The 27,558-nt window shown below is 36.7% G+C and overlaps 1 protein-coding gene across 3 annotated transcripts; it reads left to right on the top strand.

The window, feature by feature from the left end:
* Window positions 1-26,787, top strand: LOC146133075 (nuclear pore complex protein Nup98-Nup96-like). Of its 3 annotated transcripts, none has more exons than XM_083396651.1 (34): window positions 1-148; window positions 539-640; window positions 1,047-1,301; window positions 2,297-2,506; window positions 3,810-3,916; window positions 4,167-4,349; window positions 4,501-4,611; window positions 6,067-6,217; window positions 6,609-6,758; window positions 7,246-7,421; window positions 8,067-8,359; window positions 8,445-8,609; window positions 8,929-9,022; window positions 12,422-12,640; window positions 13,233-13,371; window positions 13,441-13,579; window positions 14,056-14,233; window positions 14,421-14,807; window positions 15,467-15,582; window positions 15,650-15,760; window positions 17,652-17,738; window positions 17,798-17,956; window positions 18,146-18,328; window positions 18,406-18,755; window positions 20,086-20,373; window positions 20,564-20,721; window positions 21,084-21,224; window positions 21,333-21,478; window positions 23,744-23,968; window positions 24,123-24,192; window positions 24,561-24,732; window positions 24,857-25,011; window positions 26,002-26,128; window positions 26,191-26,787. In XM_083396651.1, the coding sequence occupies exons 1-34, from the start codon at window positions 106-108 to the stop codon at window positions 26,409-26,411; spliced, it is 5,811 nt and encodes a 1,936-aa protein (XP_083252777.1). In that variant the 5' UTR covers window positions 1-105; the 3' UTR covers window positions 26,412-26,787. The 3 variants fall into 3 exon arrangements, with proteins under 3 accessions (XP_083252777.1, XP_083252779.1, XP_083252778.1); XM_083396653.1 differs by having other exon boundaries at window positions 18,409-18,755; XM_083396652.1 differs by having other exon boundaries at window positions 6,612-6,758.
* Window positions 26,788-27,558: the final 771 nt, after the last annotated feature.

The raw sequence follows: 27,558 nt of genomic DNA on the forward strand, positions 1-27,558 counted from the left end.
AGCATAACATGCACTTTCTTTGTGATTTAACATTCTTTTGAGCTTTGTTTGAAAATTTTATAAGACACTATAGTGCAGCAGAGGACATTGCAAGAAGAAGAAACCATGTTTAATCAGCAAAATACAAGTTTTGGTGCATCGTCATTTGGTATGATGATTGTATAACTACTTTATTATAGCTATGTATTATGGAATTAAAGTATTTTGAAAGCAATTTACTCGCAAGACTGGAAGTCAATGTCTTTCAAAATGTTTCATACGAATCCGTTGTGTTTAGTTACTGTATAGTTAGTAGAAACATAGAAGATCTGTTAAGCAGTCGGGTCCAACTCTGCGCTTAATGGGTTTAAGCTTTAAAAAAACATCACCCTAAAAAAATTGATTTTTTTACTTTTAAATTAAATGTCATTTTAAAACACCATGTTGTTACAAACCGAACAGTAATTACTACGGATGCATATTAAGCTTAACTTCAACCCAGCATTTCAGTGAGGTTACTAGTGACACACTACTGACACTATTGTACTACATTTTTTAGGCAACACTGGCGGTAGTAACCTGTTTGGAAACAAAGCAACAAGTAGTGGACTATTTGGAAATACTGGTAGTGGATTCGGTTCCAATAAACCAACTGGATCTGGTATGTTCCCAAGGCATTAAATAAATTTGATTTTGGTGTTGATTGATGAGTTTTGTCACCTTTAGAAATAAGTTTCCACACTGACCCTACTATTTTAAGAAGGAAACAATGAATTAACAGAATTTTACAGAATAATATTTTATTATAGATAGTACAGCTATGTTGGTTTTGACTAGCGATATTTAAAGTAGAATATCAAACCCTTATATTCGAATCCAAATTTGCTGTTTATTTGTGGTAATTAGAATCAGTATAATTTATTTGTAAATATTCGCTTAGCGAAACACTGATGGAAACTAGTCTGTTATGAAATACAAAGCCTACTCATTAAGGTATAAGCTTAATATGTGGCTCATTATTTCTCCCGCTTGATTTTGGAAAATTAATTATCATTTTCATAATGCAGGCTTTAGCTTTGGTACCAGTGCCAGCAACCCTAACTCTGGTAGTATATTTGGAACACCAGCTGCAAAAACTGGCGGCGGCCTTTTTGGTACTCCAACAACGCAACAACAGGGTTTTGGAACAAATGCTTCTACTGGTTTTGGAACAAGTTTTGGACAGCAAAGGACAGGTGCTAGTGGATTGTTTGGAAGTAGTACTCCTGCTGCCTCAACATCAAGTGGTTTTGGAACAGGATTATTTGGTGCTAATGCTGGAGGCAAGTTGCAATATATTTATTACTAGAAGTGGTTGAAACAGTGGTGTATAAGATTAACACAGTGCACAAGGGTGTATTCAACAAATGACAACACTAAGTCAAGCCTTTCCTTTTTAAACTCGCGAAAACGAGGGATAGGCTAATGTTTCTTGCTGTGGCCGTCTCCGTTAATATCTGATATTGGTGTAACAACAGCATTTTTGTAACTGAAGCAGATTCTCTTAAAAGTTTGCTTTTTTATGTAATGGTGGTTTTTGCAAAATTATTCTCTAAGAATATCCTTAAGACAGGGTTTGGCAACTTACGGCCCGCTGGCCAAAACTGAAATTTCAGCCCACCAATGTAACTCATCCGGCCTGTCGCCTGTTCGGCAAACTAGGCATGAGCATTTCACATACTTTTTGACTATTTTAACTTCGCAAGTGCGAAATAGCTTTATATATGCGGTTTGTTTACGTTTTGATGCTGTCTTTTGAAGTATAGATCAGCGCATCTTACCGTTGCGGCGTAGAAGGCTGGCATTTTATTATTTTCGGCAATGTCATAAAAACTTGCAAGAAATTCAAAGAAATGTTGGTATACCAAAAAAATTGCTCTCGCTTTGCTCGCCAGGTATCCCGGACGTAAAATGGTTAACAAACACTGAAGCACATTACCCTTTAAAATTATCGCTTTTCTTGTAGTTCTATAGTTTTTTTTGCCTAAAGTTAACTGTGGACACTAAGTAGTTTTGACGCTTGTGTTTGCTTTGCGTCTGACGTAGATTGTCTGTGTATGATTATTTTTTAATCATACAATTACTATGTTATGACATCATTATGCATTATCGGCAGGTGGAAAATGGGGGAATTCCCTGAAATTCAAGACCCCCCTTGTTTTTTCATTTGCTGGATACGCCCCTGTTAAAAACCTAGTTATTATGTATTTTTATACTAAATTATGTTATTATGTTTGTACTGTGTGCCTGTCACTCAATGGAATAATTTTGTTCACAGGGGCCTTCGGTCAACAGCAAACTCAAACTCAAACTGGAACTGGTGTTGTTAAGTTTGTGCCCCCAACAGGGTCAGATACAATGATAAAAAGTGGCGCATCATCTAACATTTCGACAAGGCATCAATGCATCACTGCCATGAAAGAGTATGAACGAAAAAGTTTTGAGGAGCTTCGGGCAGAAGATTACGTTTCTGGTAGAAAAGGGCCAGGTATGACAAAAATATAGCACATGACTTAAATGCTAGAATACTAGTAAGTTTTAAGAATATCAAAGCCCATACAGAAGTAGGTATCATTTTGGACGTTTCGAATAACTCTTTATTCATTTTCAACATAGAGCTCTATGTTTTGATATTCTTATTACGTCTTACTACAACCTCCAACCATTATGCTCCACTAGTAAGTTTGCTATTAGTTTGCATTGCCAAATGAGCTTAAAAAATTTACATGATTTGGGAATCATGTTTTCTAGTTGTGGTCTTATGTTGAGAAACATATACAAACGAGTTATGGGTTTAGAAACAAAGGATGGGACTCTTAATGAAATGCAGGAGGCAGAAATCTTGCCAGCCTTCTGGTTACAAGCATTTTTGGCCTAAATTCTTCGTTTTTTTAGACGCGCCCCCAAAGTTAAATGATGTGTTCGCCTAAGGCAGTGCTTCTCAACCTATGGGTCGCGACCCAATTTTGGGTCGCGGTTTGGTTTGGTTGGGTCGCCAACCGCAGTAGCTCACATGTTTATACTAATTAAGGTTGGTTCTGAGAAAGATTTTTCAATTTGGAAAATTAAGGAAGTAATACAAATAATGTTGTATAATAATTATTAAAATTCGAAATTCTGTATGCTAATGTCCATTTTTTGTTGGCTTACATGAAAATACAATTGGGTCTCTAAAGCTTAGTCGTCATGCTTACGCTTAATATTTGGGTCGCTGCGCAAAAAGGTTGAGAAGCACTGGCCTAAGGAATGTATCAACATTTCCATGTTTAGGTGACAAACAAAGCTATTAAGAAGTAAATAAGTTATCAAAAATTTGCGCCAAATAAGGCTTCCAAGTTTTTTGTGACACACATACATAAGGGGCATGCTAAAGTACAAACTGGGGCCTGGTGGGGGTGCACTGGTCTGCTTTTCTTACTCTAACACTGCTACATAGAAAAGCTGTTTTTTCGAACTGGCGTGCAACCTTGCGGCACAAAATCAGATTGAAAAACGCGAAATAAATTCTTTGAATAATTTGGAGAAATTTAAAAAAAAATTCTTTTGGATAATTTGGGAGAAACTTCTTTAGCGCACAACTTTTTACATCCTAATTATGTCTATGCGAATGGTCATACTCATAGATTTTTTAAATATCACAGATTCCAATATTCTGGATTCGTTGTTCTAGAATCTAGATTCAAAACCTGATATTCTGGATTCCCCTGGCACTTTGAACATCCATACTTTGAGCAACTAATAAACAACATAAAAATGTGTGGCATGCTTTTTAACGTTTGACTTCTATTAAGGAACTGGTTCCACATCTTTCACTGGATCAACTTCAGCATCCACTGGATTTAGCTTTGGCCAAAAGTCAACTGCTAGCACTGGATTGTTTGGCTCAACTACCACAAAGGTAATCTTTAATGTAATGTTTTTTATGTAATGTTGGTCAAATTTGTACCCTATTTAACAAGTTATTCAATTAAATATTTTTTTTAAATAAACTAATTAGTTTATAAAAAACAGTTGCAAACATAATCATAACCATTTATTATGAAATGGGATATTCCACTAAGTTAAAAATTAATTTCATTTGTATTATTATAGATTTAAATTATTCCTAATTATTTAAAGTTGCAATTGGTAATATGCAAAATTTCTAGTCAGCATTTGGTACATCATCTGGTACGTCAAGTTTATTTGGTAACTCGGGGTCCACTTCAAGTAGTGGCTTGTTTGGAACTGCAAACACTGGATTCGGAACAGCTCCTAAAACAGCTTTTGGTAGTTTTGGAACAACTCCTGCAGCAGGAACATCCATATTTGGAAATAACACAAATAAACCGGTAATTCAGATTACATTAGTGGTTATAATTTGGACATGCTTAGTTTTGCCATATTGATATTTTGCAAGGCATGAGCATAAGGCCCTGTGACAGTGTGACATGTACTTATGATCAACAAATTACACATATTTAAAATGAAGTTATTATTTAGACTGGGAGCATATTTGGAAATACCGCTGCAACATCTGCAAGCACAGGCTTATTTGGAACAAATAGTGGAACAACTGGATTTGGTTCTGGAAGTAGCTTTGGCACAAGTTCGGTGAGTTTTTTATTAAATAATTTTTTGCATGGTTGTTTATTTTTCCATTGACAATGATGTGTAGTCAATATCCAGTGTTGTAATGACTTTTAAAAGTCAGTGCTTTTCAACCCGTGGGATGGTACGCACTTGTGCGGATGAAAATGGTGGATTATTATTTTTTATAATGTGTATACAGTAATCAAATAAGCTGGTGAGTCCACTTATGCGTTACAGGTACAGTGATATAGCCTCTCAGTGGTTCATTGCAGCTTAAGCTATCTATTTTATATATCGGCCAAGGCTCACGGTTTTAATACACAAACCCTTTCATTGTTATTTCACAAATAAAACTAAAGTTTGCAAACTACTGTGCTTGTTTCGTGTGGATGGAAATTTTCCGAAATAAAAAAGTGCTTAAGGAAGTTTTAAAGGTCGTAAAACATTTTCCTAAATCATTGACTTGACTTAAGTGCATTTATGTCACTGTGTTTAAATAATTTGACTTGACTTAAGTCGTTTGACCAAAATGTGTCAAAATATCTTGAATGTTTTATATTAAAATTTATCTTAAGTATTGCACGTTAAACAATTTGATTGTTGTATATTGCGTTGGTGTTATTTTTGAGTTGAATTGTTGCTCATAAATGGACGAGTTTACCAGTTTTACTAGTTTAACAGTTTGCTTTTATGTTAATGACATGACTTGAAATTGAATTGCTCTCGTAATGACTTGACTGGGACTTGACTTGGGCAACCGATGACTTGGACTGGGACTTGACTTGGTATTTTTACAAATACTTGACTTGGACTTAAGTCTCAGTCAATTCGTCATTTCAAAATGACTTGTTTACAAAACTGCAAATATCTAACTGAAGCACCATGATTAAATACCGTAGTCTAAAAGCAATTGTTAATTTTTGATAATTTAATTGGTAAAAAAATGATTGAATCAAGATTTCATATTTATTGTTCTGTAGGCAGGCGCGTAGTGTGGCCGTTTCAAAGAGGGTTGACACATGATCAGCAACTTAAATCACCTAATTTTTTATGAGTTGTGTATTCTAGACCCTGATATCAGCGTTTATTAGGAGTTTAAAATGCAGGTTGCTGTAGCTTACACTTCTGTCTTCTTGTTGTTGAAAAGTCAGTTGTTTCACTAATCAAATATTTTTTCGTTATCAGGCCTGTTTAGGATTACTAGAGTCAGTGTTGACTGGTGAACTGCCAAATAAAACAATGCTAACAAGCGAGATTAGGCAGGGGCAGCGATAAGCACCAATGTGTTTAATGCCAGGTGCAATGTTGCCGATCATGGTTTTAGTTTCATGATCTTTGTTTACTGAGATTTTAAAGATTGTTGTTAAGACTCCAAGACACCTACCACCCCCAATATTATGCCACTGTAGGACAACATCTTGATGTTGCTAAACTTGACATTAAACTCCTATCTTAAACTTTAACATAATTCTGCAGACAATATTTGGAAACAAACCAACTGGCTTTGGCACTGCCACAACGACAACAACTGGGTTTGGGAGTGGTACAGGCTTATTTGGTAATACATCATCCAAGCCTTCAACTGGAATGTTTGGCAGTTCAACTGGATTTGGACAAGCAAACACAGGTGGGTTCCATATGATGTAAATCAGCAAATATGGTTAAGACAATACTTCTAGGAAATAGTTTGTACATCTGTTAGGTGTTTGTTGATAATGTGGCAGCAGTAAGTTGTTTTTAGGGGTAGCATCAACCAGGCAACATATGGTCCTTTGATTATTTTGTTGCACATTTCAGGCCAGTTTCTTTCCATTATGAATCTAACCGCATTGGGAAATGTACTAACTTTGATTGAATTGAAAAATAATTAAAACTAAATAATGTTTTCGATTTAATGTTTATTTAACATGTACTGTATGTTTAAGGCCCCTGGTATAGAATGTGGTTCATCTGTTAGTTTTGGTTTGTTGTTTTCAAATTTGTCAATAAATGTAAAATAATGCTTCTTAATAAATCAGCAGGAACATCACTTTTCGGAAACCAAAAAACTGGTTTTGGCACCACCAACCAAAATACTGGCTTATTTGGAAACACTGGTTTTAATGCTGGCAACAATCAAAACAAAAATATGTTTGGTGGGTTTGGGACAAATGTGGCCTCTAACTCTGGTGAGTTTGAACATAGTTTTTTGTGATCAACAAGTGTGATACCACAATTTAAACTAACTTCAATAGTATCACATGAATTAATGGGTTAAACGGGTTAACTTAGGACATGTAAGACCATGGTTTCAGTGAAAGTTGTCCGATAATTATTAAATTTTCCTATTTAGCATGCTCAATACACCAGGGACCTTTAGGGGTCCACCCAAAAATTATAACATGCCAACATAAACTTAGGACATCACTTCTACTCCTTTCTGACCTTGAACATACTAAGAATGTCGCTTTAAGTTTAGCAAAAAAAGATTGGGAATATAACTAAATACATAAATATATTATGAAATAAAAAATCAACACAAAAAATAAATTTTGTCAAGTATGCATGTGTCCTAACTTTTTTTTTCGGTTAAGACAGTGTACAAAAGTGCTGCATTTTAAAGTTTACCACTGTTATAACAATTTAAAAAGTTTTGCTGTTGCTCTTGTGATACAGGCACTACTTCTGCATTTAATTTTGGTGGAGGTCTTGGGACCAGTTCTGGCCTCAACACAAATACTGGATTCGGAGGTTCTTCATTTGGCCAGCAAAATGCAACTGCCAGTAGTGCTCAAGGAGCCCCACCATCTTTATCCACTGGATCCAATGAGCAATCAGTTCAGATAATCCAGGTCCAATATAAGTTTAAAGTCCAGTAAATCTATGCAAAGAAGGTTTAAACCTCGCAAAGAAGGCTTTTTTAGTTTTTTTTTTAGATTTATCCAGAAATATTCCCAAAATATCAAAATAGCCATAAATAAATATTTGAAGATGGTCTTGTATAAAATATAAAGTGAATTATAACAAAAAAGGTAATTAGGTGAAAACAATTAGACCAGCATATGATGTAATGACATCACATCACAATCATAACATTTAAGGAAAAAAGTATAAACACAAAACAATATATAACAATATTATAGATGTGTGCCTTTTTATCGTTTGAAAAGAGAGTCATATCCTTGAACGTTTGTCTGTTTACAGTTGCAAAACGGCATAAAGAAATTTACACCTCAATCCTAATGACACAGACTGAATATATATATTAAGAGGTCACTGTACAGTAGAATTAAATTTTACATTGAATCTAAGAAGTGACAATTAATTGTTTTGTCTCTTCAATTTACACATTTAAAACATGTAGCACAGTGAATATTGACGGCGCCTGACACCAATGTGACAAAGAGAAGTGTGTTGTGTGTTTTGTAACTAAAAAAAATATTTTTCTTATAACTAATAGCCACAGACTTAATGTAAATTTTATTTTGTTTTTTTAGGCATTGTTAACGGCACCTTTCGGAGACTCGCCCTTGTTCAAAAACGCCTTGAATGATCCAATAAGACGCCAGGAAATGCTAAAGCCTACTAACCCTGCAGCTCAAAAGACAGCCCTACAGTCACCATTATACAAAGTATCCCCTGCTATTTCATCTAGAATAAAACCAAAAGCTCGGTCTAGTAGCTTAGTGGGAGTTTCAACAAACATAACTCCAAACAAGCCCAGCCAACTGTTTGCTGGACTTGAGCAAGAGGAAGAAGCAGCTGTTAGCAACCGAAGTTTTGTGGCAAGGTTTGTTTTTTCACAGAAGTTAAATAAAACTGTGTTCACATATATTTTTAAATATTCTCCTTGTCTTTATTTGTATTTAATGCAGATCCAGCGTGAAAAGACTTACAATTAAAGTCACTCCCAACCAAAGAGGTTCTTTTCCTGGGACCCCCTATGGTTCATCATCATCATCTTCTTCTAATCACGGGTCTGTTGCTTCATTTGGAAACGCTCAAGAGTCAACAAATGCTCAAGATGGAAAAGCATTTATGTTAGTGAATATTACATTAACAGTAAACAAGTACATACAACTTTCAGACAGCGTCCGTATTGATTAACTGGAAGTCTGGAACTTTCTGAATGTCCCTTTAATTAATGAAACTTTCTAAGACTATTTTAAGTTTGAGAACGACAAACATAAACTTTATCATTGGCTTTTACAATTTGTTTAGATGTAAAACTGGGTGTAAAATTTAAGTGGGAATACTCGAAGCAATACCACACCGCACAACCACAAATTTGGAACGCTCCGGCTTTTAAACATGAAATAATTCTACTTTATTTCAACTCAATTACCTTATTTTTATTAGTGAGTCCAAAGAAACCATTCCAATGAAGCCTTTGCCTGGTGCCATTACTGACACTCCAATCATCTCGAAGGGAATACAACCTAATCAGTGTCAGGTTAGTGTGTACATTTTTTTTCATTTTAATTTATTAACTTTGACAATGTATTTCTGCTTACACTTCAAGCATACTTGGTTATTTGTTTTTGGAAACCACTGCTAGTGATCATCTACTGGTTCCCAAACTTTTTTGGCTCGCGGCACACTAAAATGTCTTAAATATTTTGCGGCACACTTTCAACAGAACAGCAATATGATCGTTTTAAAATCGCCCTTAACACGCGACAACCTATATGTAAATATTTCAATATGATTAATTTGTAAAGAATAGTGCGTATTTAAGTCTAAAATGCTTCTGTGTATGGGTATTGCTAATACAAATACTTTATTTCCCGAAATTACAAAAAGTTTCGCGGCACACTTGACAATCTCTCGAGGCACACAGTTTGAGAATCACTGATCTACATAATGAAAGAGAAGATTTGTGAGATGTGTGTGTGTGTGGCAACATGTTCGCCCAGTCATTTTACAATATATTTGAGCTACATCACAATGGAAATGTTACGTCACACTCAATGCGATTTACAACATGGCACAATGTTACCAAGATTGTGTTTAAGCACGTATCCCAAGCACCAGAGTTAGTTAATTTAATATAGGTATATTTAGAAGTTTTTGTGGACCCCCGGTTGAGAACCACTGTAATAAACTATGCTAACAAACCTGTGCAACGTTCCAAGTAAAGACTTAAGTTTAACAATGCCAAATTTAGGCAGAGTTCGCAAAATATCGCGTTTGTTGTCGCAGTAAGTAAAAGATAGTCCAAGTTTAATTTACCTACCGGGAAATAAAAAATAAAACTAAGTACATTTCCTTCCTAAGGTAAAATTTTAATGTTTCCAACTTGGCAAATTTACAAAAGAATTGAATTTTTATTTTTAAGCCGTTTGTTAGCGATAGTGATTGAGGCCAAAGCCTAATGACGTCTTACAATGTGTTTACCCACGCAATATTTAGCAGAGTTCGCGAAATATTGCGTTTATTGCAGTAGTTAACAGTAAGCATTTGTTTTTTCGATGAGGATTTTTCTCACGTTTGACGCAGTTTACCACTGGGATTCCGTATTTGCCTAAACATGACGCTATCAAGCAAGTCTAAGCAATTGCTGCTGCAACCTGAAGTTTTACGTTTGGGAGTTATTCTCAATTGACGAACGTCACGGGTTTTCGTTACTGAAAAGATGTATTGCATGCTTAGCCAAGTGTTGTGCGCTATAGTTAACCGACTTCACATCACATGATTTGAATTTTCTATTTAGTGACACTTAGTTCAAACGTTTAGGCATAAGCAAATTTGTTATGACCTTTAAAAAAATATGTTTGCATTATTTATGTCATTTACGAAGATCTTACGAATAATCGGTAAATATTCTATTTAACCTGGGCAACGCCGGTTTACAACATGTTACAATGTGATTTTATCACTAACCAAGATTGTGTTTAAGCATGTATCCCAGGCCCCAGCGTTAGTTAATTTAATATAGGTATATTGAGAAGTTTTTGTGGACTCCCTGAAAACGTTTTATGTTTTTTAAAATCATCAGCTATAACATGCGGCTTCAGCAAGCTTATACAATGCTGGTAACACGTGAAATAGTAATTAAAAATGGTCACCGGGCGTTCGACGGAGACAAAGAATTAGATCTTTAGAGCCACGCAAATAAGTCACATATTAAACACGCGATTCCGCTTTTACATTAATGTCGCTTTGACACAGGCTGTGGGGTGATACTCTGATTGTGGGGAAGCATTAGGTTAACCGACTTTAGACACGCGATATGACATGGTTTGTTACTAGGGATGCTCAAAGTAGAATATCGATTCCAATTCTGCCATTTATTTCGGGTAATTGGAACCGATATAATTTAATGTTTTACCGCGGATTGCCGCGCCTAATTGCACAAACGCGTGTGGTAAGTTGGCCTGTCGCCGCGGCGACCAATTTATAGTGCTTGCTTTAAATGTAACCTCGTAGTGCAGTGTCAGCGTTTTTTCGGGCGACCAATTACCGCGTCTCGCGATAACGTTCGTCTAATAATTAAGTGTCAATCAAGCGTTATTGGGCGAGCGGCTAACGTGTAATGTCAGGTGTGGAGTTCGCAATATCGCTAAATGCGTTAAGTTGCAAAAGTAACATAGCGTTGCAAAACGTGCTGGCCGTCCACAAAATGCGCTATGGGGTTACTTCAGGTCAACTTTAGGCCAATATTCAGGGAAGTTATGCACAACGTAATTGTCAAGAATTCGTTATGTCAATAATAACTTTGTATTCTTTGCAGTACATCATTTGACTGCATAACAGATCATGTTAGTCAAAAAAGAAGCAATAAGACTTAACAATGCTTTCAAAATCAGGACCGAATTGCTTAAGACTTCTGTGTGGAGTGTTGCATTTTCTCACTATTGGCAAAAATATAAGTTTTGGACACAACCTGGACAGTTGACATATTACAGTTTACAGAACGGCTTCAGATGACAGTTGTTAAGAATGTTAAACATATGAGAGAGTTTTTTAATTATAATGTACACATGTTAGAAAATTGTTTGGGCGATTTATTGCTGTGATTGTGGGCCCTGTAGGGTAGATTAAGAATAATCCCTTCCCCAAACAAAATCGAGGTTAAATAATTTAATAAAAATATACTAGGATTCGCTATTCTGGATTCGTTATTCTAGATTCGAAACCTATTATTCTAGAATACCTTAGAATACCTTACTTTGAACATCCCTATTTGTTACACATCACATGATTTGAAATTTATTTTTAGTGACACTCAGTTCAAACGTTTAGGCATCAGCAAATTTGTTATGACATTTGAAAAAATATGTTTCCATTATTTGTGTATTTTACTAAGATCTTACGAATAACCGGTAAATATTCTATTTCACCTGGGCAACACCGGGTATTTCGTCTAGTCGAAAATATTCCGCGTGGCTAGAAAAATTAAACAAGATAATTTCAATAAGCAACTATGTTTTCAATTATTTTTCATTTCCTAAACCTTTATATCCAACTCAAAAAAGTGGTTTAGTCAAGACTCTTTTGGGCTCAACGTGCCACAATATTTTTTGTTTGTTGTGCGACGCGCTGCAAAGAATAATTGCTCTTCCCCATGTTTTAACGGTTTTCAGTTTTGGAACGAATTTTATTTTTTTGATTGATTTAAACTATTAGTAATAAGAATAATAAAGGCCATACAGAAATAGGTATCATTTTGAACGTTCTTGAATAAAGAGTTATCCTAAACGTTCAAAATGATACCTACTTCTGTATGGGAATCTCCAACCATTAGGCTCTTAAACTATTAGTGTTTTAAACTTCTTCGCCTAATACAGAGTTTATTGTTAAATAAGAATTTGCAGCAAAAATTCCTAATATATATTTGTTGCTGTTGCAGACTGAATCATACTTGCCTAAAGCGAGTTTAAACGCGGCTGCCGAAACACATGGCAATGGTTACCTTGACGATACAATGGTTGCTCTAAATATCCCGAAGTCTAGAAGTCAGATTATTGCGGCATCTCCAACTTCACCAAACGCAACTCGTGAAAGACTCTCAGCATTAGAGGAAAATGCAATAATGGAAGAAGCAAATGGAACTGATGCTTCTCATAAGGTTACAAACCTCTTCTTCTCTCATTAATTTTGTTAATCCAAATAAGTTTAGTAAAAATATTAATACAGGGAATATTGCAACAAAATTATTTATTTTGCTGCGTTGGAAAAAAAGTGTTTGAATCTAAGTGAAAACTTTGAACTTATCTTATTAAAGCCACTGATCATTCATATGTTAACAACAATGTAATAATAAATTTTAATAATGTCTTTTTTACCTGTAATTTGCAATACCGCCTTTTCAATTCAACGCCATAGTACTTTAACACAGAGTCAACACAGAGCTCGTCAACGAGTTGCGACTTGGCTCATACATAACGCAAGGAATCATTTAAAAAACGTGACTTTGCAAAAGATACAAATTTATTTTACCACCTGTAACCGAACTTATTTCCCCGAAATAGGCAAAGATGTATGTCTCCAGTCAAAATAATTTCATGAATTATATTTTCAAATTAAAAAAACTAAGTTATACTAATTTATAAAAATGAGATTATAAATAAGGCCACACATATTTTTTAGCAGCTACCAAAGCACAAAAGTTTTGTTTGACCAACGTTTCAATGATCTTAAAACCTAAATTATATTTTCAGCCTACTGATAGCCCCCATCCTGGTGGGATTGTCCTCAATCGAGCTGGTTACTATACAATTCCAAATATGACTCAACTCGCTAATATAACAGATAACCAAGGACAGTGTAAAGTCACAAATTTTACTGTGGGGAGAGCAGGTAACGTTACATGCATTTTTTATAAAACGCCCATGGGTCAATTTCTAAAGGTAAAGTTTATGTTAATAGGTTACGGTTCAGTATACTTTGAGGGTGAGTTGGACTTGACAGGCCTTGACCTAGATAGTATTGTACACATCAGAAGAAAAGAAGTCACTGTATATCCAGATGATGGCAATAAACCTCCCCTCGGAGAAGGACTCAACAGGTTTGTACAGTCCCTAACCATGTACAAAGGTTGTTTCTCGACTCGCTCCTCTCTGAGCCTGCATAGCTCGGTTGGTGGAGCGACGGTCCCGGCTTGACCGGAGGTCGTGGGTTCGAGCCTCACTGCGGGCCGGTTGTTTTTCTGGCTTGCTCTGCTTGCATCATAGATCGACAGATTCGGCGAGTCTGCGATGGCTTTTCGGTGTACTATTGATACGGAAGCCGTAATCGTTGGTCATAAAGCAACTTCCGAGGGGCTAGATCACAGATGTTATTAAACACATATGTTTGTGTGTGTCTTTCATGTACAAGAAATAACAGTCTACATGCAATAGTGGGAGACAAACGTATTCTGCATACGTTAACAAGCAAGCATGGATAATTTTAAATAATTTTGTATATTTTATAGACTAAATAATGTCCATCTAAAAGTTCGTTTGTTGCTTTTAGTTCATGTCAATATTTTGTTTTTCACAGAAAAGCTGAAATAACATTGGATAGCGTATGGCCTAACGACAAATCGACTAGAGAGCCCGTGACGAGCCCCGAGCGATTATCACGGATGGGATGGGAGCAAAAGTTAGAGCAGACAACTGCAAGGATGGGTGCACGTTTTAAAGAATACAGGCCGGATACCGGATCTTGGGTTTTTCAGGTACTGTACATTAAGTTTGACTGATTAAAAGAAAGTTATTTTTATGATTTGTCATGGTCGCAAACTTTCCGGCTCACCGAAAAATTTAAATTAATTCAAACAGGGCAATTTATTCCCAATTCTTATTTTAAACATTCAAGAACCACCTAGCTTTCGCAACCTTTCATCTTATGTTGATATTGTCAAGGTCCCTCACTTTTCAAAGTATGGACTTCCGGAAAGTGACGATGAAGCGGATGTCGAGACTATTCAGCCTCCGAAAAAGGTAGAGGTAACGGAAAAAGAACCAAGGGAAAAGTCGCCACAAGATGGACGACCGACCCTCTGGTCCAAAAAGATTGAAACGGAAATTGTCCCAAAACCAACGGGCCTTGGAGGGGATGAAATGACCGATCATGTCAAAAATTCTGTCCAATTGGATCTTAATGTTGCGGACAATGGGCAGGCTGACGAGGAAATGTCGCAAATTATGGATACAACCAACAAACCATTTGGAAACACTAACGACGAAGAAGTGCCGATTGAGCAAAATCACAGACTTGCCTTTCAAGGGCTCAGTTCAAGTAAAATTCAGGTTTGTTTCACTTGTGTTGTGTTTTTAAAATATAAAATGGCGGTTCTTACATTTTGTATTTTTGAAATGGTAACCTTGCAACACATATGACACTCCGCTGTCGTTGAATCCAGTGCCAACGCATCAGAATTATTGAATGCACATTTTGACTTTTACTACCCATTTTAGTTTGAACTTTTTTTTTTTTTTTGAATGCAGGTCATTTTCAGCATCCATCCAATCTTGGTTGTTTTTTTGGTAGTGCGGGAAAGGGCGACTTACACTTGTAGGTGGAAGCAAATACTTCCTTTTCATTTGTGCAGTAAAATTTGCTCGCACAAATGCAAAATAAGATTTCCATCAAGCAATACAAGTATTTTTTTACCTAATCGCACATGGTTTAGTATTCATGCAGTGCTATACTTAAAATACTAGTGCTCACTAAAGCTGATATTTGCACAGTTTAAAATCTTCTTCAAAGGAACATTAGTTGTGAGACCAAATGAAAAAATATACAGTGTGCAGACAGCAATTACTGTTAATTCAAATTATGTGACATCATTTTAAAGTACTTTTGCGGTCCTCGAAAAGTCGCTTCAACTGCATATACAAAAAAAAAAATCGCCTGCCCTACTAGCGTTGTCCCGACCATAACATTTATTTGTGTCTTTTTGGTTCAGTCTATGAAAGCTTCTTTTTTTGCGGACAACGATGTCGAAGACGTATCACGTGAAGCAAAAAACACTCGTGCGTCAGTTTTGAAGCATCCGTCAGTTGGATCACCGAATTTGTTGGGGTAAATATAAATACCAAAACAAATGCATATTTTGTTAACTGAAATTTTTAATACGGTAATACTTTAGTGGTCTTTTTACTAACGAATCGATACGGATGCCTTCGGAAGGTCAAGATACCCCCACCAGGTCTCCCGCTGACAGATTTTTCTCTCCCTCCGCCCCTTCTCCTCGATCTAAGTGAGTTCTACAAGTCGTCAACATATTTATTTTACTGTTATTTTTTTTATATAAGGCACTGGTCGCCAAATTTTTTTTTGTCGAGGCCGAAAGAATCAGCTTAATGAATACGTTTTCATACGCAATTGTATCATCAGCAGTAAATGACATTGTGAATTTAAGCTATATTATAAATTCGTTCTCTAGTTATTTTACAGATCTGACTTAGTGTACCTAATTCCTATTGGGTTAAAGCGTTAAAAATTAGTATTTGTATTTTGCTGAAACATTGTTAGTTACACAAACATTATATTTCGTGGTTAGAAAAGTAGGTCAAATGAAAATATGTTGGATATTGGATTGTGCACCAGGGGCCCAGAATACATTTATATGGTTTATGTTGCCACAACCTTCATTTTGGAGGGTGCGATGAGACACACACCTACGGACTAAAACAGTGCTTTTACATACTGGGGCCCGCAAGAGGGTTTAAAGGCGTCCGCACAACATATTTTATTTTATAGGTTGATAAGTTCATCCAGTCGGAAGAATATAGTACTATATAATTATAGTGATAAAAATAAATCTTATCGCAGCTTTTGTACAGAAAGTATGGTTAGTATGAGCAGTCAAGATGAAAATTTTTGAGATCACGGACCAACAAAGAGCATGAAAGAAGTTTTAATTTACGTATAGTTAGAATAGTCCCAAAATACATTTTTGGAGGAGTGCATGGCCAACCGAACCCCTGGATCCGCCATGTCACACACTACCATTTTCTAAGATCAACTTATTCGTTGTATGGTGGTTAAAAATACAAATTATGTAAATAATTTTATTTGCCTTACAAATTATCCACTTCGCCTATAATCACAACTGATAACCCTGCGTAAAGCGATTAGGTCTACTATAAGGAAGTTGAGTCTACTATAAGAAAGTTGGCCAGACACCGGGTATACGATCTTTTTCACTTGTAGAAAGCGTTTTGAACGCATCGGTGAAAACCGGTTAAATCCACCACTGAAATCCTAATAATATGGTATTATAGATAAACTGCTTGAGCTAATTATAAAAATCATGTATGTGACTGAATCATAAAATATTAGCAAACTTAAACAAAATAGCCTCACTATATTCAGTAGGGTTGTTCAAAAAAACACTTGCAGTAAAAAAGTGAGTAGTCATGGTACAAATGTCACATTTCAATAACATTTGTTCGGCTGTTTTGTACGAAAAATGGCTATTTAGCACATTTTTTTGAACTTTAAATAAGTAATTGATATAATTGTGTGAAGACTAAATGCACTATTTTATTAATTTGATGTCATGTGTGCTGCATCTACTTTATTTTAAAATTTTAAGCCATTTTTCATACAAAGCTACACACGCTCAAATAATAGCAAGTCGAAGAGTACTGCTGGGTGCAAAATTATTCGGCCAACTTCCGGTCAACCCGTATCCATGTGCTATTTATACGAAGTGGTTATCGTTAGTATCTTAAAGTGGGTGCCTCACAAAATCATTTTTTGTGTTATCCACCTGCCGTACGTATTTTGATAGATATTCGCCTAAAATTGAAGTGTACAAAATTTCAGCTCATTTGAACAATGTTCTAGTTGTACATCTATTAAAATCCATGTGAGGCGGGTGGTTATCACAAATCTGTGTATGCAAAAAAACTTAGAATCTCAACGTTTAATTATAATAATTAGTCGCCGAACAATCGCAATGCGGCAACCGTACAAAGCCACGCAACAGTACAAAGTTTGTTTCGTAACCTGCCCCTTATCTGGGCCTGGAGCACGCCGGTTATTAAACAAATCCTTCTCGGTTGACGATTTCAGTTTGCTTGGAATTGAAGACAACCCTGTTTTTAATAACTCTTGTGTAATTTGCTTTTATCAATTTGTAGAAAATCGGTGAAAATTCTGCATCAGAAGCCGCACAAGGATCTGTCGATGTTAGAGTTAGCTCCAAATAACGTTCCAAATTACTTAAAGTAAGATATAAGTAAATGCTTTTTGTCATAACTTACTAATAACATTGTCTGATATACAGGTCATCAGCTTTCGATCCCCACTTGTCGTCAGTTTCTTTGCCGTCTGAACTTAACCAGACTCCCTTAACTACAAAAAGGCGTCCTATGACGCCTTCTTTGGGGCCACCTAAACGAAGTTATCTTAATCTTTGCGAACGCATCACAGTTGAAAGGGAACGGCAAGTTTCTTCAATATTATTTGTTTTAATATACTACATGTAAGGTAACAGAGAAGACTAAAACATAAAATAAAATTATTGTTGAATTTATAAATTTGTAGTACCATAACTGTTCATGTTCAATTTAATAAGCACTGTTCACGGTTTCAAAATTAAAGTAACCTGTTGTACATAACTATCTGTCTCCAGATGTCTGTGCGACGCATCTTTGCTCCTAGGTCGATCGTTTCGTGTCGGGTGGGGCCCAGGCTGGTCTTTTGTTCATAGTGGAAAAAAGAGTGGTGAAACAGGTGACCTGGAGTCCCCTGTACATGAAAAAAATGACGTCTCCCAATCTTTTAATCTTTTTAATCGCGCCGGACCACTTTCGAGGTACAAACAAGCATTGTAAAACTCCCCTATTTTAATGTTATAAACTAATATATTTTCTCAACGCTTTTATTTTTTAGAAGCGGTCCACAAAGTTTCACGGTTCACGTTCAAACAATAAAAGCGGCTTCTCAGATTTCCTTAGAACATAGCGATCCACTATCGCTTGAATATCGCCTACAACAAACCGCTGACGCACCTTACCTACAAATCGCACTGCGACATAGCAAGGTGGAACGGGACCTGGACAACACCATCGATGCCGATGAGTCTTTTTTAAATAAGTTGGATCAATCTCGCTCTAACTTACCTTCCGGTGGTTATGTTTTGCCCCGTGTTGTGCCACAAGAGGGCACTGAGTTACTCCAGGAATACGCCGAGTCCGCTTCGCTGGCATGGGATGCAATGAATAAAGAAGACCCTGACTCAGGTATCAAATCTTACTAGCTTAACTGGTAACACTTTCTTCTTTTCATAAAACTCTATTAGGAAGGCTTTTGCTGCTATGTGTATACTACAAGTCAGACATGCTATTCAACACCATATCGATGGTACAGGACTAAAAAACATTGAAAATACATGAACAAATAAGCGAAAATTCAGTCAGAACTTTTGTGTTTCATATCCTTTACCCATACAGTCGCATTTTACAATATTAGGTTAATAACAGTTTGAACAAAATTAACATATTTTTCATTTTGCATGCAAACAATATTTTTTCCTATGCGTAAAAAAGAATTCCGACAAAAGTCTAGCGTTCAAAAATAACTGAACTAAGTTGTTTTTGAGGAATAACATAGTTTTGGCTGCAAATAACTATACCATAATAGCTTAACAAATAAAATTAAACTCACGAATGTTTCGATTATTTAATCGACAGACACACTTGTTCTATTGACAGTAGGGCGGGTCGCGAAAATTTTTTTTTTCAAATCCACCTGCCTCATATGGACACCTAAAACCGTTGTATATAAAATTTAAGCTCATTTAAACATGTATTTGTGTGAGGAAATCGAGTTGAATTTTTGCCGAAAATCGCAAAATCGTGTAAAAATGAGATATTTTAGGTTATGTGTAATCTATGTTTTTCAAGTGAAATTCATTTGCTGTGACCTTATTCTTGTTTTTTTGATAGTTATGGAATAACTGAAGCAAGTTAGATCTGCAGAGATTGCATTTTAATATTTATTCAGGTTTGACTTGAAAACTACAGATTAAAGGCAATCCGAAATTTTGTCTTTTTATAAAATTTTGCGATTTTCGGCAAAAATTCAATTTTTAATAATACTGCAAATAAATATTAAAATACAATCTCTGCAGATCTAACTTGCTTCAGTTATTACATAACTGTTTTAAAAACAAGAATAAGGTCACAGCAAATGAATTTCACTTGAAAAATATGGATTAAACTTAACCCAAAATTTCCTATTTTCACCCGATTTTGTAATTTTCGGCAAAAAACTCGATGTCCTCACACCAATACGTGTTCAAATGAGCTTAAACTTTGTATACAACAGTTTTAGGTGTCTATCTATCAAAATCCATATGAGGCAGGTGGATTTAAAAAAAAAAGCGCGACCCGCCCTAATGGACAGTCCATGGAGGATGTATACGACCGTAGGAACAGTTTAAACATCGAATACCATATTTATGATTTACCTGCCGTGTACCTGGAACATCATTTAATATTACGAAAAGTGAAGGTAAATCAAAACATAACAACGACAACGACAAACACAATTTTCACATTGTTTTGGCAGGAACCACACATATGTTCAACCTAGCATTCGGCCTATGTCAGGCACTTTGGGGACAGATGACGCTTCCAGATGGTTCCAAGCTGCAAACCACGGACAACGACTCGTTCGTGAAGCAAATGTCGCGAAAGTACATGCTTGTAGAATGGTTGCGTGGCGCGATTAGTTCAGACGTTTCCGCTGGACTTCGGGATGAGTTGTTACCTAACTACGACAACTCTCTTGAGCGTATATTTGATCATATGACCAAAGGACAACTGGAGAAAGCGATCGATGTCGCATTGCATACAGGTAAGGACATTTGTCCGGCTGATAGTTGGGATGGTTTAAACGTAGAAAACTCTTAAGTTTCTCTGCAGCTATGTTATTAAATCGGCACTATTCTGTGTTAATGTAAAATTAACTAATAGTTTTTAAAATTATCGAAGTCAATATGCACATTCAACAAACATTTAACTACCCACGATGTTTGTATATCTAGGTAACAGTCGCCTTGCCCTACTGCTAAGCCAGTCGTACAGCACTTCTTCCAATCGTATTGCTTTTGCCAAGCAACTTGCTGAATGGGAAGAACTGAAAGCTGATCGCCACGTCAGTCAAACAGCTCTGAAGATTTATTCACTGCTTGGAGGAAAACCGGTAACAAACCTCAAATTCTAATTATGTTTGTTTTCATTGTTGTTTAAACAAACGTTTTTAGTTTCTTAGCAAGGAGTTTATGTTTAGAAGTGACTATTTATTTGCAACGTTCAATATGGGATCAAAATAATTTAAAAATTTTAGTACAAACACGCGTTCGCTATGTTTACCGATATTAAATTAGCAAACAGGAATAAATTCACTGCAATATTCTGTTTTGATCAATTCTGTTGGAAACTTTCGCTCTTTCATTTCGTGCAAACGATTGTCAGCATAAAAAAAACAATTAAATATCCAAGTGACTTCTAAACGTCCTGCTATTCCTCGCGTTTTTTAATTATCCTGTAAATACGTATCTTTAGGTGTGGCTAACCAGTGAAGGGATTGTGAAAGCCTGTGAAAAGTTGGATTGGAAGCGGTGTCTATTCCTCCACCTTGTGTATGTTTCCGAACCCATTTCTCCACTCGTTGACGGTTTCCACTTATATCGCGACGCCTGGAAGGTATTATTCACAAAAGTCGCTGATTAAATTGCGATTTAAACGTAGTGCTCGGCCGAAACAAGTTTGCGAGCCACTGTTTGAATTTTCTTATGTAATTTATTGTTTCAGGGTACCGACGAACAGGATGTGTACAGCGCTGCACCCCTCCCCTCTTACATCGAATGTAATCAACCTATAATTATAGCCAGGGGCCACAGCGAGCAACTTCCACAGCGTGACGTTTGTTACCACTTGATGCAACTCTATTGTAAAAGGTATTGGTCTCTCTTAGTGAATGATGCAGGGTTAGGATTTTGCACTCGGCCGCTCGCCAATGCGTGTGTAATTCGATTTACACACACTCGCCCGAGTCCCCTAGGCAAAAATTGGTACTTGTTCTCAGACATACATATAGTCTAAAAATCAGTGCTCTTCAACCTTTTTTGGTTTGGTGAAACCCTTAAAGTTTTTTGTTTTTGTGACCAACTCATGCACCCTGTTCACTTAAAAGGTAAACTGAGGTGAAAAGCGATCTGAAAAATCATTATGCTTAACAAAAGTCATCATGTTAATTAAACCCAGCGGAGCTGCCGAAGTTTGAAATACTGTCGGTGAGAGTTCGATTATGGCTGCTGTAATCTCTGCATGCTGCTTGCGAGTACTATTGCATGTCATAAAACAGCATTCAGTGTTAAGTATTAATATTTCATTAAAAGTTTGTGATGCACCCTTGTATACCTTTTTGTACTGGTGCACCCCATGCATATTTTGATGCACCCTAGGGTGCACCGTGCACACCGGTTGAAGAGCACTGGCCTAAATATGGCCACGACAAAGTATGTTAATTTGGCCATCTGCGACAAAGTATGTTAAACGCACTACTTTAGTATTTCCTTTAAGTTGTCGCGAACATTTAGACTTGTGCAACTACAACGACAAATCAACAAGCGCATTGCACTTGCTAAAAACCCTACTTATTCAATATTTCCGTAGCAGTCAAGGTGGTCTCTTTACTGGTTATAGAAACAGATTATTTTGCGAAACATCTAACTTCATTAACAACTTTCTTTGGGAGATGTTTTGCCGTGGAAATGTCATAACTAGGGCCATTTTTATTTTAACTTAAAAAAAATTTTTTAAACTTTATTTTTATCAAATTTTAACTTTATTTTAACCTAACGGAATTGCTTGTTTGTAGAGGCCACAGTTCTTTCTTGAATTGATGCCAGTTACCCAAACATAATATTTTGTCGATTTCAGACCCAAACGTAATATTTCGTCGCAAAGTCAAGGTGTTTTATGGATTATAAAAAGTGTGTCGGGTTTTTTGGCGATAGATTTAGATTGCTTAGGCATTTTTGTATTACAATGTCAGTAGGCTATTCCTAAAATCCAAACTGTTGATCTTCGAAAAGACCACGTTTATCAAGATGAAGTGTTTTATAAGAATTATTTAAATATGTAACAATAAAAAAATGGACAATTTGCGATAAAAGTTACTGCTGATTCAAGTGGGCATTGTGACATATTTCCTGCTTTTATAGGTTAATATGGTTTAATTGTTTCGCAGTTCCTGATTTGCAATGCTTCCACGACGATTTTTACAAAAATTAAAGCCACAATTTGACAAATAGCCCTAGTCATAACCAATAAACTACTTAGTAATTTACAGGGACTTATCGTGCGACCTGATGGCTCTTAATAGCCAAAATTAGATTATATTGCATAGTAGAATAGGATTCGCATGCATTTATATAGGCAAATAATTTTTTTTAAGCAAATTGCTTCACGTGAGGTTTCCCGGTAAAAACCTCCGTAAGTGTCGAACCTGAACTATGTTACGAGTGATTCATTTGTCCATTCAAGCATGTACATTGAAGCGCATATTGTCGTTTTACAACGAAGTATGTATACTCACTGTATAGTGTATACGCACCGAAATTCGCGGACTGATTCTGATTTGTGATATTTCGTTCGGGCGAGTTGTGATTCATGGACACTCCTCCGACTGGCAAGGGCAAATTTTGATTCATTGCCATTTCGGTGACGTAAAATTTGCCTCGCGTTTAACATATCCTATATTTATGGCCTTACAATCGGCAGATATTTTTTGCCTGCAGTAACAAGTAGGATCCTCAACCCTGTTCTTGATGAATAAAATGCTAAAGATATTGAACGGTTCAGTGATGCCATATCAGACAAAATAGGATATTTTTGGCACGTAGTGAAGCGTTCAGCAGATACGTCAATTAATGATTCCATTACAATATGAAACGCTAAAACTCGGTTTGCTTATTTTTTCGTTTGCACGTATCATAAGTTGATGTTTTGCTTTGAACCGCTGGGTAATCTCCATTGGGCCGGGTGACCGACGTCTTCAATTGTTTGTGTTCGAAATCGCTGACAATTGATAATAATAAGGGAAATATAACGTTGAATCCATTAAAGTATCCGCAGTATACGTAAATCAACATCTGTTCTTAATATGTTTGTTTTTCCAAATCATCCCCTTCATTCAAAGTTGTGGCACATAAATCTAGGTCTCATCGCTTGGACACCACATTGGACCCATCCAGCAGTGTGCCCCAGCCTCTTGACTACAGGGTCAGCTGGCATATTTGGCGGGCCCTAACTGCAGCCGGATACCGCCACCATGTCGGAGCACAAACGTGTTCTAAACTGCATGCATCTTACGCAGCCGAGCTCGAAGCCCATGGCTTTTGGCACCAAGCCGTTTTTGTGCTAATGCATATATTCAACCGCAGGTGAGATTTTAATCGCGCCTCGAAACATTGTTTTGTGAATACTGCAATTCTAATTTATACGAAAGAAAATTACACTGTATACAGTATAAATGCTGTATGTCGTTCGTTTTAGTGTGCGCAATTTTGCCTTTTAATCTGCACAATTTTTGTTTAGAGAACGTGAAAACGCGGTGCGAAGCGTGTTAGGTCGTCACGTGACAGTGTATGATCAGCATGCGCAAGAGGTTAGTTTTATCACTAAACTGGAAATTAATGCTTAGCACGTTCCAAAAGATATATGTGTTTGTTGTTTTGCAATAACGTTATTATACGTATGCTGTGGTCATTTGCGAATATTCTCTATTCAACATGCTAAAACTCTTTGGATATTACCTTTGTTTCGAACAATTAAAAATGATTACATTTTCTCACCCCCGTGACAATTTCAAATAACGATAGTCCAGCATAGTTTGCTGTGTTGTCGCTAATCGTTCCATCACCCTGTTACACAACCTATCTTCCTATATCTCATTCGCGATGAAGCGCTTTGCAAAGCGTTCAACTTGCACAACTTTGTAACATTATCTTCTTACACCCATGCAATGTATATCAGGAACACATGCGTTTTCTGGTGGATGACCTTGGGGTACCGGTTACGTGGTTCCACGAGTGTCGTGCTCTACATGCCAAGGTAACTGGGCAAAAACGAAAGCAAGCAAGGCACCTGCTTTTGGCCGAACACTGGTCGTCGGGGCACAAGGCTCTTATGCAAAGCGTTGCTGCAGGTAAGTCCCTAATTGCCTTGTTCGTTTTATCCCCCTGGGCCGATATTCTGCAGCTAACTCTTGTCATGTGCAATGAAAATATCTAACATCCTGTAAAACGGACCAAATTTATGTTATTTTTCAGACGATTTGATTCACGATCGTTTGCCTGATCTCTGTCAACTGCTTAATGTGCTTGATACGCCTGAGCGGTCACGAACAATCAGTGACTGGCAATTTGCGGGCAAGGTCTACCTCGATTATGTATATCTATGTAAACAAGTCCAGTTACTTTACAAGGTACTTAATCCACACTATGTTATGTTTATTAAAATAGTTAAGTACTGGTAGTTTCGTTAAATTATTTGGCTGAATTTGTAAATCAGACTTCTGTTTTGCATTGTTTTTTTAGACAAAAATACCTCTAACCCGCTTAAAACCAAAAACTATTATGTCTTGTTATTTCGCTCATGGGTCTCACAATATTAGCAGCTCCATGCTGTTGCCGTTCTTGGTCGCTCTGGCAACCACCCACTCCACATTGAACTTAAAATATGTTTTTATCAAAATACAACAATCTTAGTACGATTCATAACTGTGGAATAACAAACAACTTTACGTACTCTATATGCTGATTTACATAATTACATCGCAATACTTTATTTTAGCTTTTTACGATTTGAGTGCCTGTACTATAAAAACACTGTCTGTTAAAGGAACTGCTAAAGCGCACAGAATTTGTGGCTATGAAACATATTATTCGAGGGGGCGCGAGTTTCATTAAATTGTGTTCAGGGTAATCGGCCCAAAAAGTTTAACAATCCCTGTCAAAAAATTTATATAATCTTTTATGGAGCACAAAGCAAAGCTTTGAAAGGTAAAAAAGGACTCTTAATTGTAAATTTACCCAAACAAACATTCTACGGAATTTGGGGTAGGCGATCTACTCCAATCAGTGGCGTGAACTAGGACAGCATCTCCAGTACTTAAGGTAGCGTGTCGGCCTAAAGATTTAATTATTAGTACCATGTTTTTTGGGGGCTTTTAGCAAGTCTCGACGAACATACTTTGTTGGATTTGTTATTCTGCGTAAAATAAAACTTGATATAGCTTTTGGCGCCAAAAAAGAAGCCCTGTTTTATGTATATATGTGTTTCTTTCGCTTGTTGGTTTATATTAGACAAGCCGTGAGCAATGCTTCGGCCATTGATTTAAAACAAGAGTAACGGTGGCATAACCAACGCGACTGGTTGACTGTAGGAAATTAAAATTCTCTAACGTGTTTAATAGGACACCGACTTGACCCACAACAAGGTGGAAGCTGCTCTTGAGGCTTTGAGTCCTGAAGTTACCTCTTTATGTCAAAGAGTGGCACAATTTAAGTGCTCGAATGTCCACGAGAGACTCGCAAGAGCAGGTAAAATCGATTTTTCCTATATGTTTTAATAGTAGTCTTTTTTTAATTATTTGACTTTTCAGAGATGGCCAAACAGGCCTTGAACCTTTACGAAGTAATGAAAGACTTAAAAACGGAAAAAGATCCTCACCACCCGCCCGCTACCATCTCAACACTGTCGCAAGTAATAGCGCAACAAGCAACAAGGCTCCAGCTGCCAGAAAACTACGCACTACAAAGCCTCCGCAAATTAGCTTCTTATAGTTTTACCGCTGAATGTTTTCTTTCGGGACAAAACGATTGAAATAGACTGCCTATAGACTGGTTTTCTGATGGTTCCAGGCGACGCGACAGGTCGTTGGTGAAATTGACGACTGTTCCATAGAATCTTATAAAAATTCGTCCACATCCATTCCTTTGTTTGCGAAAACCCTATGGCATTGGGCCCATGCCCATCTCGTTTTCATCATCTGATAAAACTGAATGACAATTTTTGTTTAAAGCGTACTTTCAAATTATTAAATCTATGGTATTCTGTATTTCTGCCTTTGGTTTTGTTAAATGACATGTGACTTGTTTGATGCCAGACAATTATGTATCAATGTAAAACATACTTTACGACTTTCTACTGCAACGTTTGTTGATTTTGCTGCGCCATGAATAAAAAAATTCGCGCTTTGCGTGTGTGTTGTGCAGCATGAATAGAGGGGGCAAGCAGGAGCGTATCCAGAAATCCAAAAAGGGGGGTCCCGAATTTTTAACTTCGGGAATTCCCCGTTCCCGTTTTTTCGTCTGACGTTAATGACGTCATAAAACAGCGATTGGAATGACGTCATAAATAATAAAAAAATCATCAGAAACAGCCAATTAACGTCCAGCAAATGCAAACTTTTAGACGCAAAACACGTCGCCGACAATCCTGCCAGGCGCCAACTGCGAAACCGCTTAGTGTGCAATCGTTAACTTTAGGAGAAATATATGTGATCGATTTTGGTAAATCCATTTACGGGACTACGCTAAATTAAAAGCACGTCTTGCAATACTAAACGAAGATCGCTTCTGCCCGGTGTTATTTGATTAGCGCAACATCTGCAAAAACAAGTTAGTGTACACCTGGCGAGCGAAGCGAGCGCGATTTTTTTTGGGGGAAAACGGCATTTTTAAAAATTTCTTGCGAGTTTTTATTACATTGCCGAAAATGAAAATAAAAGAAATGTTAAAAAATATGTGTCCAATATTTTCGAATACGTTTTCCGTTTGTCCGACGCACTTGGCAGCCTTCCACGGCGCAACGATAGAGAAGCGCTAACCTAGCTCAATAGACAGCATCAAAACGGAAAATGAAAATTCGCGCGAAGCGCGAAAATTTTGGACTCGTGTATAGTTTGTCGAAGAGGCAGCGGGCCCGATGAATTACAGAGACGCTTGATTGAGTGTTATTAATTGTCCAA

Source organism: Ascidiella aspersa, chromosome 9 (genome assembly GCF_963924565.1).
Source record: "Ascidiella aspersa chromosome 9, kaAscAspe10.2, whole genome shotgun sequence".
Taxonomy (NCBI): domain Eukaryota; kingdom Metazoa; phylum Chordata; class Ascidiacea; order Phlebobranchia; family Ascidiidae; genus Ascidiella; species Ascidiella aspersa.

What these genes read in the sequence shown, in the direction of transcription:
- LOC146133075 (XM_083396651.1), top strand. Translation starts at nt 106, where the DNA reads ATGTTTAATCAGCAAAATACAAGTTTTGGTGCATCGTCATTTG. An exon ending in CTCGGAGAAGGACTCAACAG is followed by an intron (nt 13,580 to 14,055) that starts GTTTGTACAGTC and finishes TGTTTTTCACAG; the next exon opens with AAAAGCTGAAATAACATTGG. An exon ending in ATGCAACTCTATTGTAAAAG is followed by an intron (nt 21,479 to 23,743) that starts GTATTGGTCTCT and finishes ACATAAATCTAG; the next exon opens with GTCTCATCGCTTGGACACCA.